The sequence below is a fragment of the Rattus norvegicus genome, chromosome 1 (genome assembly GCF_036323735.1).
Source record: "Rattus norvegicus strain BN/NHsdMcwi chromosome 1, GRCr8, whole genome shotgun sequence".
Taxonomy (NCBI): domain Eukaryota; kingdom Metazoa; phylum Chordata; class Mammalia; order Rodentia; family Muridae; genus Rattus; species Rattus norvegicus.
In genome coordinates, this window is record NC_086019.1 from 77,595,399 (window position 1) to 77,609,525 (window position 14,127).

At 38.3% G+C, this 14,127-nt stretch overlaps 2 protein-coding genes across 3 annotated transcripts; both read right to left on the reverse strand.

Annotated features, from left to right (window-relative positions):
• Positions 1-315: 315 nt before the first annotated feature.
• Positions 316-1,357, reverse strand: Vom1r35 (vomeronasal 1 receptor 35). Its single transcript, NM_001008919.2, has one exon. The coding sequence runs from the start codon at positions 1,316-1,318 to the stop codon at positions 404-406; it is 915 nt and encodes a 304-aa protein (NP_001008919.1). The 5' UTR covers positions 1,319-1,357; the 3' UTR covers positions 316-403.
• A 6,103-nt stretch (positions 1,358-7,460) lies between these two features.
• LOC120093107 (vomeronasal type-1 receptor 1-like) lies at positions 7,461-9,842 on the reverse strand. 2 transcript variants are annotated; one of them, XM_039096005.1, is made up of 2 exons: positions 8,900-9,842; positions 7,461-7,492 (listed from the first exon to the last, which is right to left on the reverse strand). In XM_039096005.1, exons 1-2 carry the CDS (start codon positions 9,801-9,803, stop codon positions 7,461-7,463), a joined length of 936 nt encoding a protein of 311 aa, XP_038951933.1. In that variant the 5' UTR covers positions 9,804-9,842. The 2 variants fall into 2 exon arrangements, with proteins under 2 accessions (XP_038951933.1, XP_038951937.1); XM_039096009.1 differs by lacking the exon at positions 7,461-7,492 and having other exon boundaries at positions 8,801-9,842.
• Between the last annotated feature and the right edge of the window lie 4,285 nt (positions 9,843-14,127).

Genomic DNA, 14,127 nt, shown 5'->3' on the forward strand with positions numbered 1-14,127 from the left:
CAAATAAATATTATTTTGTTTGGACATCCACGCTATTAAAAGGAAAAGATTATCAAGAACATGAAATTTGGATTGTGTTTGATCTTCTAACACGTCAAGAATAAAGCAATTACTTCCTAAAGTAATTTTAATTTTTATGATTTTTGGCTTCCTTTCTTATTTCTTATTTTCTTTCTGAAGGAGCAGAGAGCTGTGAGACAGGTTCACTGCATCCCATGCTCATGTGGATATACGGTTATAGGATGAGCTACCATATATTGCATGACAATCTACCCACCTCAACCTCCATAGTGCTCATATTATAATAGTGTGCCAAGAGTGATATTCAACATATTTGCAGAGAATAGAATATTGATGTCTGTTAGGAAAGTTCCAAGGAGTGTTGTCATTTTGACTATGATTTTCAGCAGTTGAATAATAGAGAACAAGGATCCTTAGAATCCCTTAAGATTAACAGTAATGGAGAAAAGGTGGGGAAACTTACAGCCAAAATTTCTCTGACACGCCTTAACCAGAGCCGAGAGTCCACAAAAGAAATGTGAAGGAAGGTACAAATACAGTCTAGAAGATAAAAGGTCACAAATGTGACCACCAGCATCAGGATGGTGTAGGCTGCTTTGGTCTCAGCATAACCTCTGTGGTCCTGATTGGAGGAGTGAATGTGCTGCAGTCTATGGTGGTGTCTGTTCAGGAGAATTACCATGGAGACACTGGTCCAGACAATGATGCTGATGAACACTGCATCATGGACAAACAACAAGATGCTCATGCCTACACTGAAACCAGTGGTGGAGCAAGCCCACTTGCTTTTAGAATTGGTATCATTATGCATTTTCTGTGGACCACTGATTTTCATTGGAATGTGAGCATTATTTAATACACTGAAAAACCAACAACTATAACAAGTATAACTCACAAATTTGGTGTCTCTTCTACTGAGTATCACCCTAGCCCAGGAACCAGGAGCAAGAGTGACAAACTGATAAGTGCTCAGGGAGCAGGTGGAGCACATGTTTGTGCTTCGAACCACAAGCCAAATGAAGTACCCAAGTTTACATTTTAGGTCAGTTGGAGGCTCCCTTGGCACAAAAAGTGTCATATTGTTTGGAAATGCAAAGAATAGAATCAAGGCATTGCCCACAGCTAAGTTGGCTAGAATAACTTGTATGGGCCTCTGTTGAGAGCCATTCAAGATAGGAGATAAATTATGGACAAATAGAAAAACGTTAACCACAGTCCCAACCCCAACCTGGCAAAGCAAGAGGATCTGAAGAGCTACTTCCTCTGTGGTTTTCACAGATTTATTCTGAGACAACATGGAGACAACTTCATTGGATAATGGAATAATGATCAGGTTGGACAGTGCTGTTTTCAAGAGTCTTCTCAATTCCTACCCTTTTCAATTGAAGTCTTTTTCCCCCAAGATGAGCAGCACTACTTTATCTCATTATGGCAGCGTTAACTGGAAACACTGTATATACATTGATCAAGGATATCTACTTAACACTTATTTTACTTTGCCTTTCCTTGTGATGGAATTGTGTGTGTGTGGTGCAACTCTCTCTCTTTCTCTTGGTCAACAACATGATACACGTTTTAACACAGTATAGGATCTGCATATTTGTAAATGAACATTTATAGACAGGAGTTCCTTTTTGCTTAATTAGAATTCAACATCTTTCCCCATGTTATAATAATGTGTTAAGAAGTACAAATTGCTTTTTGAAAATGTGGTTTTGACTCTAATGCCAGTTATTGATCTTTGTGAAACTTCTTTCCTTCATTTCCAGTCATCCATGCCAGCAAAAGAGTCATACACATAAGATAAAATATGTATATCTTTAAAATTATAATACAGGGCTGGAAAGATGGCTCAGCAGTTAAGAGCACTGGTTGCTGCTACAGAGTACCTTAGTACAATTTCCACAACTCACATAACAGCTCCAAAGTGTCTGTAACTCCAATTAGAAGGGATGTGGCATCTTCACCACCATACCTGCAGGCAAAACAAAAATGCACAAAAAAGTATTAAGTAAATAAAAATTTAGGGAATAAAATGCAAATTTAATAATTATCTTTTATAAAATAATGTGACTAAAGTATGTTTCCCTAAAATAATCCATCTAGTTTTGATGTATTTTACCTTCTTTGCCACAGTTATAGAATGCAAAATATTTCATAAAATGTCATTATTGTTCTCTTCACGTAGAAGAACCTTGATTTAGACAAATACCATATATGTGTGGAAAAAGTCTGTGGAACCCTAGCATATCATTGATCTATAAACTTCTGAAATGTATCTGTTTTTCTAAGGAATCAGGTGCTATACACATAATTGATTCATCTCCAATGTTATCATCCACAAATGAAACCATTAAAATCATTACTGTTTTTGCACACATAGATTTTTTTTAAACCCAGTTTTTGAAAGATCTTATTTTGCCTGAAACGTACTTGGTTTCTTTAGTTTTCCATAGGAACAATAAGCTATCATCCTGCAGTTCGAAATCTGTCCTCTCACAGATAATCATCAAATTTAAGGAATTTTTCAGATGAATCCTAAGCCGTGGAATAGATATTTCTTTAGAATAAGACTATAGCTGACATGATTAGGTAAATTATGGAGACAAAAATGAGGCCATACTAATGATAAATGTTGGTTCTAACATACACTATTGCTTGCAGAAGGAGGAAATAAGCTCTAAGCAAAAATCTACAATTGCAGTAATCTCGCCTACATTCATCAATGATGGTGATGCTCACAGGGATGGAGGCCTGCTCCTGAAGGTTACTGCAGAAACACAGTTCTAAATTCCCCTCTCTTTAATAACCTTTTCTGTGTAACTATTTCCTAAGAGATCCAAAGAAATCCTTACCAGCCCCATACTTTCCATGAAGTGGTGTACTGATCGTTGATTGACGTTGGATAACAGAGCTCATAAAGAGACAGTGTCTGGTCCTGACATTCCTCAGACAGCCCATTACTGTGTTATATGTGGTATTATTTATTGTGTAGGTGTGGGGATGTTGTAATACCTCTAATGAAAGAAAAAAATCATCTCCAGAGAAAATCATCAATTTCACTTTCTGGTAATTAACAATGAGGACCAAGATTTTGTTAGATCTTAATGACTAGCCATATTTCCTTTGAGAGATTCTAAGTTCTGAGTTGATGTTCTCATCAGGAATAGAAAAACACACTCCAGGGGATATCAAGAGATTTCCTGGGAGTGCATTACACTACACGTTTTACTTCTTTCAAAATCATGCTAATATCAAGTCCTTCCAGACAGACCATCAATATGTTATTGGGAGTCTCGTATATGCCCATGAACAGACAGGACTATATAGTCTGACAAATCAATATTTGAAGCCCATGATAAACCTGTGAGTCCTTGGATTGTTCCAATTCCATTTTTTTTTGAGGTTGGTCATGATTCATTGTCTGAGAAACTCATGGAGACTTATTACCAATATTATAGTCTGCCATTTTCTATGTAGTTTTTTTCTTTTATTGGATATTTTATTTAAATTTCAAATTTTATATCTTTCCCAATTTCCCCTCTTAAAACACCCTATCTCCCCATGCTTCTATGAGGGTGTTTCCCCACATATCCACCTACTCCTTCCCACCTCCCTGCCCTGACATTCCCCTACACTATGGCATCAAGCCTTGGCAGGACCAAGGACCTCTATTCCCATTGATGCCAGACAATGCCATACTCTACTACATATGTGGCTGGAGCCATGGGTCACTCCCTATGTACTCTTTGGTTTGTGGATTAGTCCGTGGGAGCTCTGGTAGGTCTGGTTGGTTGATATTGCTGCTCTTCGTGTGGGGTTACATATCTCTTCAGCTCGTTCAGTCCTTTCTCTAACTCCTCCATTGGGGACCCCATTCTCAGTTCAATAATTGGTTGTGAGCATCGACCTCTGTATTTGTCAGGCTCTGCCAGAACCTCTCAAGAGACAGTTATGTCAGGCTCCTATCAGCATGCACATCATGGCATCTGCAATATTGTCTGCATTTCTTGGCTCTATATGGAATGGATCCCCAGATGTAGCAGTCTCTGGAAGGCCTTTCCCTCAGTCTCTGTTCCAAACTTTATCCCCATATTTCCTCCTATGAGTATGTTAGTTCCCCCTTCTAAGGGAGACTGAAGCATCCACAGTTTGTTCTTCCTTCCTCTTCAGCTTCATGTGGTCTGTGTACTGTATATTGATTATTCCAAGCTTTTGGGCTAATATCCACTTACAGTGAGGACCTACTATATGGGTTCTTTTGTGATTAGGTTACCTCACTCAGGGTGATATTTTCTAGTTATTTGCCTAAGAATTTCATTAATTCATTTTTTAATAGCTGAGTAGTAGTCCATTGTGTAAATAGAACACAATTTCTGTATCCATTCCTCTTTTGAAGAACATTTGGGTTCTTTCCAGCTCCTGGCTATTATAAATAGTGCTGTGATGAACATAGTGGAGCATGTGTCCTTGTTAGACACCAGAACATCGTTTGGGTATATGCCCAGGAGTAGTATACCTGGGTCTTCAGGTAGCACTATGTCCAATTTTCTGAGGAACAACAAGACTGATTTCTACAGTAGTTTACCAGCTTGTAATACTGCCAACCATGGAGGAGTGTTCCTCTTTCTCTCCATCCTCTCCAGCATCAACTGTCACCTGAGATTTTGATCTTAGACATTCCGACTGGTGTGAGGTGGTATCTCATGGTTGTTTTAATATAAATTTCTGTGATGACTAACAATGTTGAACATTTCTTTGGGTGCTTCTTGGCCATTTGTTATTCCTCAGTTGAAAATTCTTTTTTTAGCTTTGTACCCCATTTTTAATAGAGTTATTTGATTCTAAATCTAAAATGTTGAGTTCTTTTACATATTGAATATTAGCCCTCCATCAGATGTAGGGTAAAGATGTTTCCCCAATCTGTTGATTGCAAATTACAGTGTTCTTTGCCTTATAGAAACTTTGAAGTTTTATGAAGTACCACTTGTCGATTCTAGATCTTAGAGCATAAGCCATTGGTGTTCTGTTCAGGTGTTTATATTTTCCCCTTTGCCAATGTGTTCAAAGCTCTTTTCCACTTTCTTTACTATTAGTTTCAGTGTATCTGATTTTATGGGGAGGTCTTGGATTCACTTGGACTTGAGCTTTGTACAAGGAGAGAAAAATGGTTTGATTTGCTTTCTTCTACACACTGACTGCCAGTAGGACCAGCACCATTTGTTGAAAATACTTTCTTTTTTTCCACTCAATGGTTTTATCTCCTTTGTCAACCAAGAAGTGACCATGGGTGTGTGAGTTCTTTTCCAGGCCTTGATTGAAAATACTTTCTTTTTTTCCACTCAATGGCTTTATCTCCTTTGTCAAACAAGAAGTGACCATGGGTGTGTGAGTTCTTTTCCAGGCCTTCAATTCTATTCCACTGATCTACCTGCCTGTCTCTGTACCAAATAAATACCACTTTTATCATTATCTCTGTGTAATACAGCTGGAGTTTAGGGATTGTGATTCCCTCAGATGTTCTTTTGTTGTTGAGAATAGTTTTTGCTATCCAGTTTTTTTAATATTTCAAATGAATGTGCAAATTGCTCTTTATAATGGTGTGAAAATTGAGATGGGATATTGATGGGGATTGCATAGAGTCTGTAGATTGCTTTTGGCAATATGGCCATTATGACTATAGTAATCCTGCCAATCCACGAGCATGTGAGATCTTTCCATCTTCTCAGTTCTTCCGTTTCTTTCTTCAGAGACTTTCCATTCTTGTCAAATAGATTTTCACTTACTTGGTTAGAGTCACAGAAAGGTATTTTATATAATTTGTGACCATTGTGAAGGGTCTCTTTTTCCTAATTTCTTTCTAAGCCTGATTATCCTTTCAGTAGAAGAAAGCTATTGATTTATTTGAGTTAATTTAATATACAGCCACCTGCTAAACTGAAGTTGTTTATCAGGTTCAGGAGTTCTCAGCTGGAATTTTGTGGATTACTTAAATATACCATCCTAAATCTGCAAATAATGACATTTTGACTTCTTCCTTTCCAATTTAGATATATCTGACACTTTGCAGTCTAATTGCTCTGGCTAGGACTTCCAGTACTATTAAGAATAGGTATAGGTGCCCCTGCGCCCGAGACACCGCCGGAACCTGAAGGGACTGGCCGGATACATACTTCTCTGCAACCAAATCCCGTGGGAAGGAGAGTTAAACCTTCAGAGAGGCAGACACACTTGGGAAGCCAGAAGAGACTAAACTCTGACCACATTTCTGACTCCAGAGGAAAACACCAAACACCATCTGGGACCCTGGTGCACGGGGGCTCCTGGAAAGGGTGACGCGGGACCTCCTGGTTGCTGCCCTCGCAGAGAGATCATAAGCAATACCGCACGAGCAAACTCGAGCCTCGGTACCACAGTAAGACCAACTTTTCTGCTCCAAGTAACCTGAGTGGTCAACTCAGGACACAGGACCACAGGAACAGCTGAAGACCTGTAGACAAGAAAAACTACACACCCGAAAGCAGAACACTCTGTTCCCATAACTGGCTGAAAGAAAACAGGAAAACAGGTTTACAGCACTCCTGACACACAGCCTTATAGGACAGTCTAGCCACTGTCAGAAATAGCAGAACAAAGTAACACCAGAGATAATCTGATGGCGAGAGGCAAGCACAGGAACCCAAGCAACAGAAACCAAGACTACATGGCATCATTGGAGCCCAATTCTCCCACCAAAGCAAACACTGAATTTCCAAACACACCAGAAGAGCAATATCTAGATTCAAAATCATATTTGATCATGATGCTGGAGGACTTCAAGAAAGACATGAAGAACTCCCTTAGAGAAAGGCAGGAAAACATAAATAAACAAGTAGAGAGCCTGTAGAGAGGAATCCTCAAAAATCCCTGAAAGAATTCCAGGAAAACACAATCAAACAGTTGAAGGAAATAAAAATGGAAATAGAAGCAATCAAGAAAGAACACAGGGAAACAACCCTGGATATAGAAAACCAAAGGAAGAGACAATGAGCCGTAGACACAAGCATCACCAACAGAATACAAGAGATAGAAGAGAGAATCTTGGGAGCAGAAGATTACATAGAAATCATCGACACAACTGTCAAAGATAATGTAAAACGGAAAAAGCTACTGGTTCAAAACATACAAGAAATCCAGGACTCAATGAGAAGATCAAACCTAAGCATAATAGGTATAGAAGAGAGTGAAGACTCACAGCTCAAAGGACCAGTAAATATCTTCAACAAAATCATAGAAGAAAACTTCCCTAACCTAAAGAAAGAGATGCCCATAAGCATACAAGAAGCTCACAGAACTCCAAATAGATTGGACCAGAAAAGAAACTCCTCCCGTCACATAATAGTCAAAACACCAAATGCACAAAATAAAGAAAGAATATTAAAAGCAGTAATGGAAAAAAGTCAAGTAACATATAAAGGCAGACCTATCAGAATCACACCAGACTTTTCGCCAGAGACTATGAAAGCTAGAAGATCCTGGACAGATGTCATACAGACCCTAAGAGAACACAAATGCCAGCCCAGGTTACTGTATCCTGCAAAACTCTCAATTAACATAGATGGAGACACCAAGATATTCCGTGACAAAACCAAAAGTATTAAGGCTCCTGAAGGGGATAGAAACTGCATAAGAAGGCCAACAGTGTCAACTAACCTGGACTATTGGATACTCTTGGAGATTGAACCATTAACCAAAGAGCATAAAGGGGCTAAATTTAAGTCCCATATAGGTAGAAGATATGCAACTTGGTCTTAATGCAGATTCCCCCAACACCTGGAACAGGAGCAGTTCCTAGATCTCTTGCCTGCCTGTGGATCCTGTTCTTTTAACTGGGCTGTCTAGTTGAGCATCTTTAGGAAAACATCTGTCTAGCCCAACAGAGACTTAATATGCCAGGCTTGGGAGACACCAAGGAATGGCCTTCACCATCTTAGAGGAGAAGGGAAGGGAGGACAGTAGGTTGAACTATATAAGGGGTGACCCGGAGGTGTGGGGCAGTGTTGGGGATATAAACTGAGTAAATAAATTAATAATGGGAAAAGGGGGGAAAAGGAAACAAAGAACTTAGTTTTGTTTTTTAATGATGAAATACATAACTTCATGTGATAATTTCTAGATATGAAACTTCCTTGCAGAATATATAACTTGCAGAAAGATTTTCTTTGGCAAAGTCAATAAACCTGTATGCATACAAAGCAAGTTTTCATTGTACGGTATTTTTTCTAATTAGCAGACCAGCACTCATGACTAATGCATGTGGAAATAAGACACAAAATGAAGCATAATATATTATTTTTCTTCAGGTATTTTATTTTGCTTTAGGACAAGCACACATCTGTTTCAACTAAAATTTATGTCAGATAATTGATAATTAATTATGCATTATTAGCCACATATATTTAAGATAAAAAGTCTGAAAATTAGTCAAATAAATATTATTTTGTTTGGACATCCACGCTATTAAAAGGAAAAGATTATCAAGAACATGAAATTTGGATTGTGTTTGATCTTCTAACACGTCAAGAATAAAGCAATTACTTCCTAAAGTAATTTTAATTTTTATGATTTTTGGCTTCCTTTCTTATTTCTTATTTTCTTTCTGAAGGAGCAGAGAGCTGTGAGACAGGTTCACTGCATCCCATGCTCATGTGGATATACGGTTATAGGATGAGCTACCATATATTGCATGACAATCTACCCACCTCAACCTCCATAGTGCTCATATTATAATAGTGTGCCAAGAGTGATATTCAACATATTTGCAGAGAATAGAATATTGATGTCTGTTAGGAAAGTTCCAAGGAGTGTTGTCATTTTGACTATGATTTTCAGCAGTTGAATAATAGAGAACAAGGATCCTTAGAATCCCTTAAGATTAACAGTAATGGAGAAAAGGTGGGGAAACTTACAGCCAAAATTTCTCTGACACGCCTTAACCAGAGCCGAGAGTCCACAAAAGAAATGTGAAGGAAGGTACAAATACAGTCTAGAAGATAAAAGGTCACAAATGTGACCACCAGCATCAGGATGGTGTAGGCTGCTTTGGTCTCAGCATAACCTCTGTGGTCCTGATTGGAGGAGTGAATGTGCTGCAGTCTATGGTGGTGTCTGTTCAGGAGAATTACCATGGAGACACTGGTCCAGACAATGATGCTGATGAACACTGCATCATGGACAAACAACAAGATGCTCATGCCTACACTGAAACCAGTGGTGGAGCAAGCCCACTTGCTTTTAGAATTGGTATCATTATGCATTTTCTGTGGACCACTGATTTTCATTGGAATGTGAGCATTATTTAATACACTGAAAAACCAACAACTATAACAAGTATAACTCACAAATTTGGTGTCTCTTCTACTGAGTATCACCCTAGCCCAGGAACCAGGAGCAAGAGTGACAAACTGATAAGTGCTCAGGGAGCAGGTGGAGCACATGTTTGTGCTTCGAACCACAAGCCAAATGAAGTACCCAAGTTTACATTTTAGGTCAGTTGGAGGCTCCCTTGGCACAAAAAGTGTCATATTGTTTGGAAATGCAAAGAATAGAATCAAGGCATTGCCCACAGCTAAGTTGGCTAGAATAACTTGTATGGGCCTCTGTTGAGAGCCATTCAAGATAGGAGATAAATTATGGACAAATAGAAAAACGTTAACCACAGTCCCAACCCCAACCTGGCAAAGCAAGAGGATCTGAAGAGCTACTTCCTCTGTGGTTTTCACAGATTTATTCTGAGACAACATGGAGACAACTTCATTGGATAATGGAATAATGATCAGGTTGGACAGTGCTGTTTTCAAGAGTCTTCTCAATTCCTACCCTTTTCAATTGAAGTCTTTTTCCCCCAAGATGAGCAGCACTACTTTATCTCATTATGGCAGCGTTAACTGGAAACACTGTATATACATTGATCAAGGATATCTACTTAACACTTATTTTACTTTGCCTTTCCTTGTGATGGAATTGTGTGTGTGTGGTGCAACTCTCTCTCTTTCTCTTGGTCAACAACATGATACACGTTTTAACACAGTATAGGATCTGCATATTTGTAAATGAACATTTATAGACAGGAGTTCCTTTTTGCTTAATTAGAATTCAACATCTTTCCCCATGTTATAATAATGTGTTAAGAAGTACAAATTGCTTTTTGAAAATGTGGTTTTGACTCTAATGCCAGTTATTGATCTTTGTGAAACTTCTTTCCTTCATTTCCAGTCATCCATGCCAGCAAAAGAGTCATACACATAAGATAAAATATGTATATCTTTAAAATTATAATACAGGGCTGGAAAGATGGCTCAGCAGTTAAGAGCACTGGTTGCTGCTACAGAGTACCTTAGTACAATTTCCACAACTCACATAACAGCTCCAAAGTGTCTGTAACTCCAATTAGAAGGGATGTGGCATCTTCACCACCATACCTGCAGGCAAAACAAAAATGCACAAAAAAGTATTAAGTAAATAAAAATTTAGGGAATAAAATGCAAATTTAATAATTATCTTTTATAAAATAATGTGACTAAAGTATGTTTCCCTAAAATAATCCATCTAGTTTTGATGTATTTTACCTTCTTTGCCACAGTTATAGAATGCAAAATATTTCATAAAATGTCATTATTGTTCTCTTCACGTAGAAGAACCTTGATTTAGACAAATACCATATATGTGTGGAAAAAGTCTGTGGAACCCTAGCATATCATTGATCTATAAACTTCTGAAATGTATCTGTTTTTCTAAGGAATCAGGTGCTATACACATAATTGATTCATCTCCAATGTTATCATCCACAAATGAAACCATTAAAATCATTACTGTTTTTGCACACATAGATTTTTTTTAAACCCAGTTTTTGAAAGATCTTATTTTGCCTGAAACGTACTTGGTTTCTTTAGTTTTCCATAGGAACAATAAGCTATCATCCTGCAGTTCGAAATCTGTCCTCTCACAGATAATCATCAAATTTAAGGAATTTTTCAGATGAATCCTAAGCCGTGGAATAGATATTTCTTTAGAATAAGACTATAGCTGACATGATTAGGTAAATTATGGAGACAAAAATGAGGCCATACTAATGATAAATGTTGGTTCTAACATACACTATTGCTTGCAGAAGGAGGAAATAAGCTCTAAGCAAAAATCTACAATTGCAGTAATCTCGCCTACATTCATCAATGATGGTGATGCTCACAGGGATGGAGGCCTGCTCCTGAAGGTTACTGCAGAAACACAGTTCTAAATTCCCCTCTCTTTAATAACCTTTTCTGTGTAACTATTTCCTAAGAGATCCAAAGAAATCCTTACCAGCCCCATACTTTCCATGAAGTGGTGTACTGATCGTTGATTGACGTTGGATAACAGAGCTCATAAAGAGACAGTGTCTGGTCCTGACATTCCTCAGACAGCCCATTACTGTGTTATATGTGGTATTATTTATTGTGTAGGTGTGGGGATGTTGTAATACCTCTAATGAAAGAAAAAAATCATCTCCAGAGAAAATCATCAATTTCACTTTCTGGTAATTAACAATGAGGACCAAGATTTTGTTAGATCTTAATGACTAGCCATATTTCCTTTGAGAGATTCTAAGTTCTGAGTTGATGTTCTCATCAGGAATAGAAAAACACACTCCAGGGGATATCAAGAGATTTCCTGGGAGTGCATTACACTACACGTTTTACTTCTTTCAAAATCATGCTAATATCAAGTCCTTCCAGACAGACCATCAATATGTTATTGGGAGTCTCGTATATGCCCATGAACAGACAGGACTATATAGTCTGACAAATCAATATTTGAAGCCCATGATAAACCTGTGAGTCCTTGGATTGTTCCAATTCCATTTTTTTTTGAGGTTGGTCATGATTCATTGTCTGAGAAACTCATGGAGACTTATTACCAATATTATAGTCTGCCATTTTCTATGTAGTTTTTTTCTTTTATTGGATATTTTATTTAAATTTCAAATTTTATATCTTTCCCAATTTCCCCTCTTAAAACACCCTATCTCCCCATGCTTCTATGAGGGTGTTTCCCCACATATCCACCTACTCCTTCCCACCTCCCTGCCCTGACATTCCCCTACACTATGGCATCAAGCCTTGGCAGGACCAAGGACCTCTATTCCCATTGATGCCAGACAATGCCATACTCTACTACATATGTGGCTGGAGCCATGGGTCACTCCCTATGTACTCTTTGGTTTGTGGATTAGTCCGTGGGAGCTCTGGTAGGTCTGGTTGGTTGATATTGCTGCTCTTCGTGTGGGGTTACATATCTCTTCAGCTCGTTCAGTCCTTTCTCTAACTCCTCCATTGGGGACCCCATTCTCAGTTCAATAATTGGTTGTGAGCATCGACCTCTGTATTTGTCAGGCTCTGCCAGAACCTCTCAAGAGACAGTTATGTCAGGCTCCTATCAGCATGCACATCATGGCATCTGCAATATTGTCTGCATTTCTTGGCTCTATATGGAATGGATCCCCAGATGTAGCAGTCTCTGGAAGGCCTTTCCCTCAGTCTCTGTTCCAAACTTTATCCCCATATTTCCTCCTATGAGTATGTTAGTTCCCCCTTCTAAGGGAGACTGAAGCATCCACAGTTTGTTCTTCCTTCCTCTTCAGCTTCATGTGGTCTGTGTACTGTATATTGATTATTCCAAGCTTTTGGGCTAATATCCACTTACAGTGAGGACCTACTATATGGGTTCTTTTGTGATTAGGTTACCTCACTCAGGGTGATATTTTCTAGTTATTTGCCTAAGAATTTCATTAATTCATTTTTTAATAGCTGAGTAGTAGTCCATTGTGTAAATAGAACACAATTTCTGTATCCATTCCTCTTTTGAAGAACATTTGGGTTCTTTCCAGCTCCTGGCTATTATAAATAGTGCTGTGATGAACATAGTGGAGCATGTGTCCTTGTTAGACACCAGAACATCGTTTGGGTATATGCCCAGGAGTAGTATACCTGGGTCTTCAGGTAGCACTATGTCCAATTTTCTGAGGAACAACAAGACTGATTTCTACAGTAGTTTACCAGCTTGTAATACTGCCAACCATGGAGGAGTGTTCCTCTTTCTCTCCATCCTCTCCAGCATCAACTGTCACCTGAGATTTTGATCTTAGACATTCCGACTGGTGTGAGGTGGTATCTCATGGTTGTTTTAATATAAATTTCTGTGATGACTAACAATGTTGAACATTTCTTTGGGTGCTTCTTGGCCATTTGTTATTCCTCAGTTGAAAATTCTTTTTTTAGCTTTGTACCCCATTTTTAATAGAGTTATTTGATTCTAAATCTAAAATGTTGAGTTCTTTTACATATTGAATATTAGCCCTCCATCAGATGTAGGGTAAAGATGTTTCCCCAATCTGTTGATTGCAAATTACAGTGTTCTTTGCCTTATAGAAACTTTGAAGTTTTATGAAGTACCACTTGTCGATTCTAGATCTTAGAGCATAAGCCATTGGTGTTCTGTTCAGGTGTTTATATTTTCCCCTTTGCCAATGTGTTCAAAGCTCTTTTCCACTTTCTTTACTATTAGTTTCAGTGTATCTGATTTTATGGGGAGGTCTTGGATTCACTTGGACTTGAGCTTTGTACAAGGAGAGAAAAATGGTTTGATTTGCTTTCTTCTACACACTGACTGCCAGTAGGACCAGCACCATTTGTTGAAAATACTTTCTTTTTTTCCACTCAATGGTTTTATCTCCTTTGTCAACCAAGAAGTGACCATGGGTGTGTGAGTTCTTTTCCAGGCCTTGATTGAAAATACTTTCTTTTTTTCCACTCAATGGCTTTATCTCCTTTGTCAAACAAGAAGTGACCATGGGTGTGTGAGTTCTTTTCCAGGCCTTCAATTCTATTCCACTGATCTACCTGCCTGTCTCTGTACCAAATAAATACCACTTTTATCATTATCTCTGTGTAATACAGCTGGAGTTTAGGGATTGTGATTCCCTCAGATGTTCTTTTGTTGTTGAGAATAGTTTTTGCTATCCAGTTTTTTTAATATTTCAAATGAATGTGCAAATTGCTCTTTATAATGGTGTGAAAATTGAGATGGGAT

What these genes read in the sequence shown, in the direction of transcription:
- LOC120093107 (XM_039096005.1), bottom strand. Translation starts at nt 9,803, where the DNA reads ATGTTGTCTCAGAATAAATCTGTGAAAACCACAGAGGAAGTAGCTCTT. An exon ending in GGATCCTTGTTCTCTATTAT is followed by an intron (nt 7,493 to 8,899) that starts TCAACTGCTGAA and finishes AGTCTGGTGTGA; the next exon opens with TTCTGATAGGTCTGCCTTTA.
- Vom1r35 (NM_001008919.2), bottom strand. Translation starts at nt 1,318, where the DNA reads ATGTTGTCTCAGAATAAATCTGTGAAAACCACAGAGGAAGTAGCTCTT.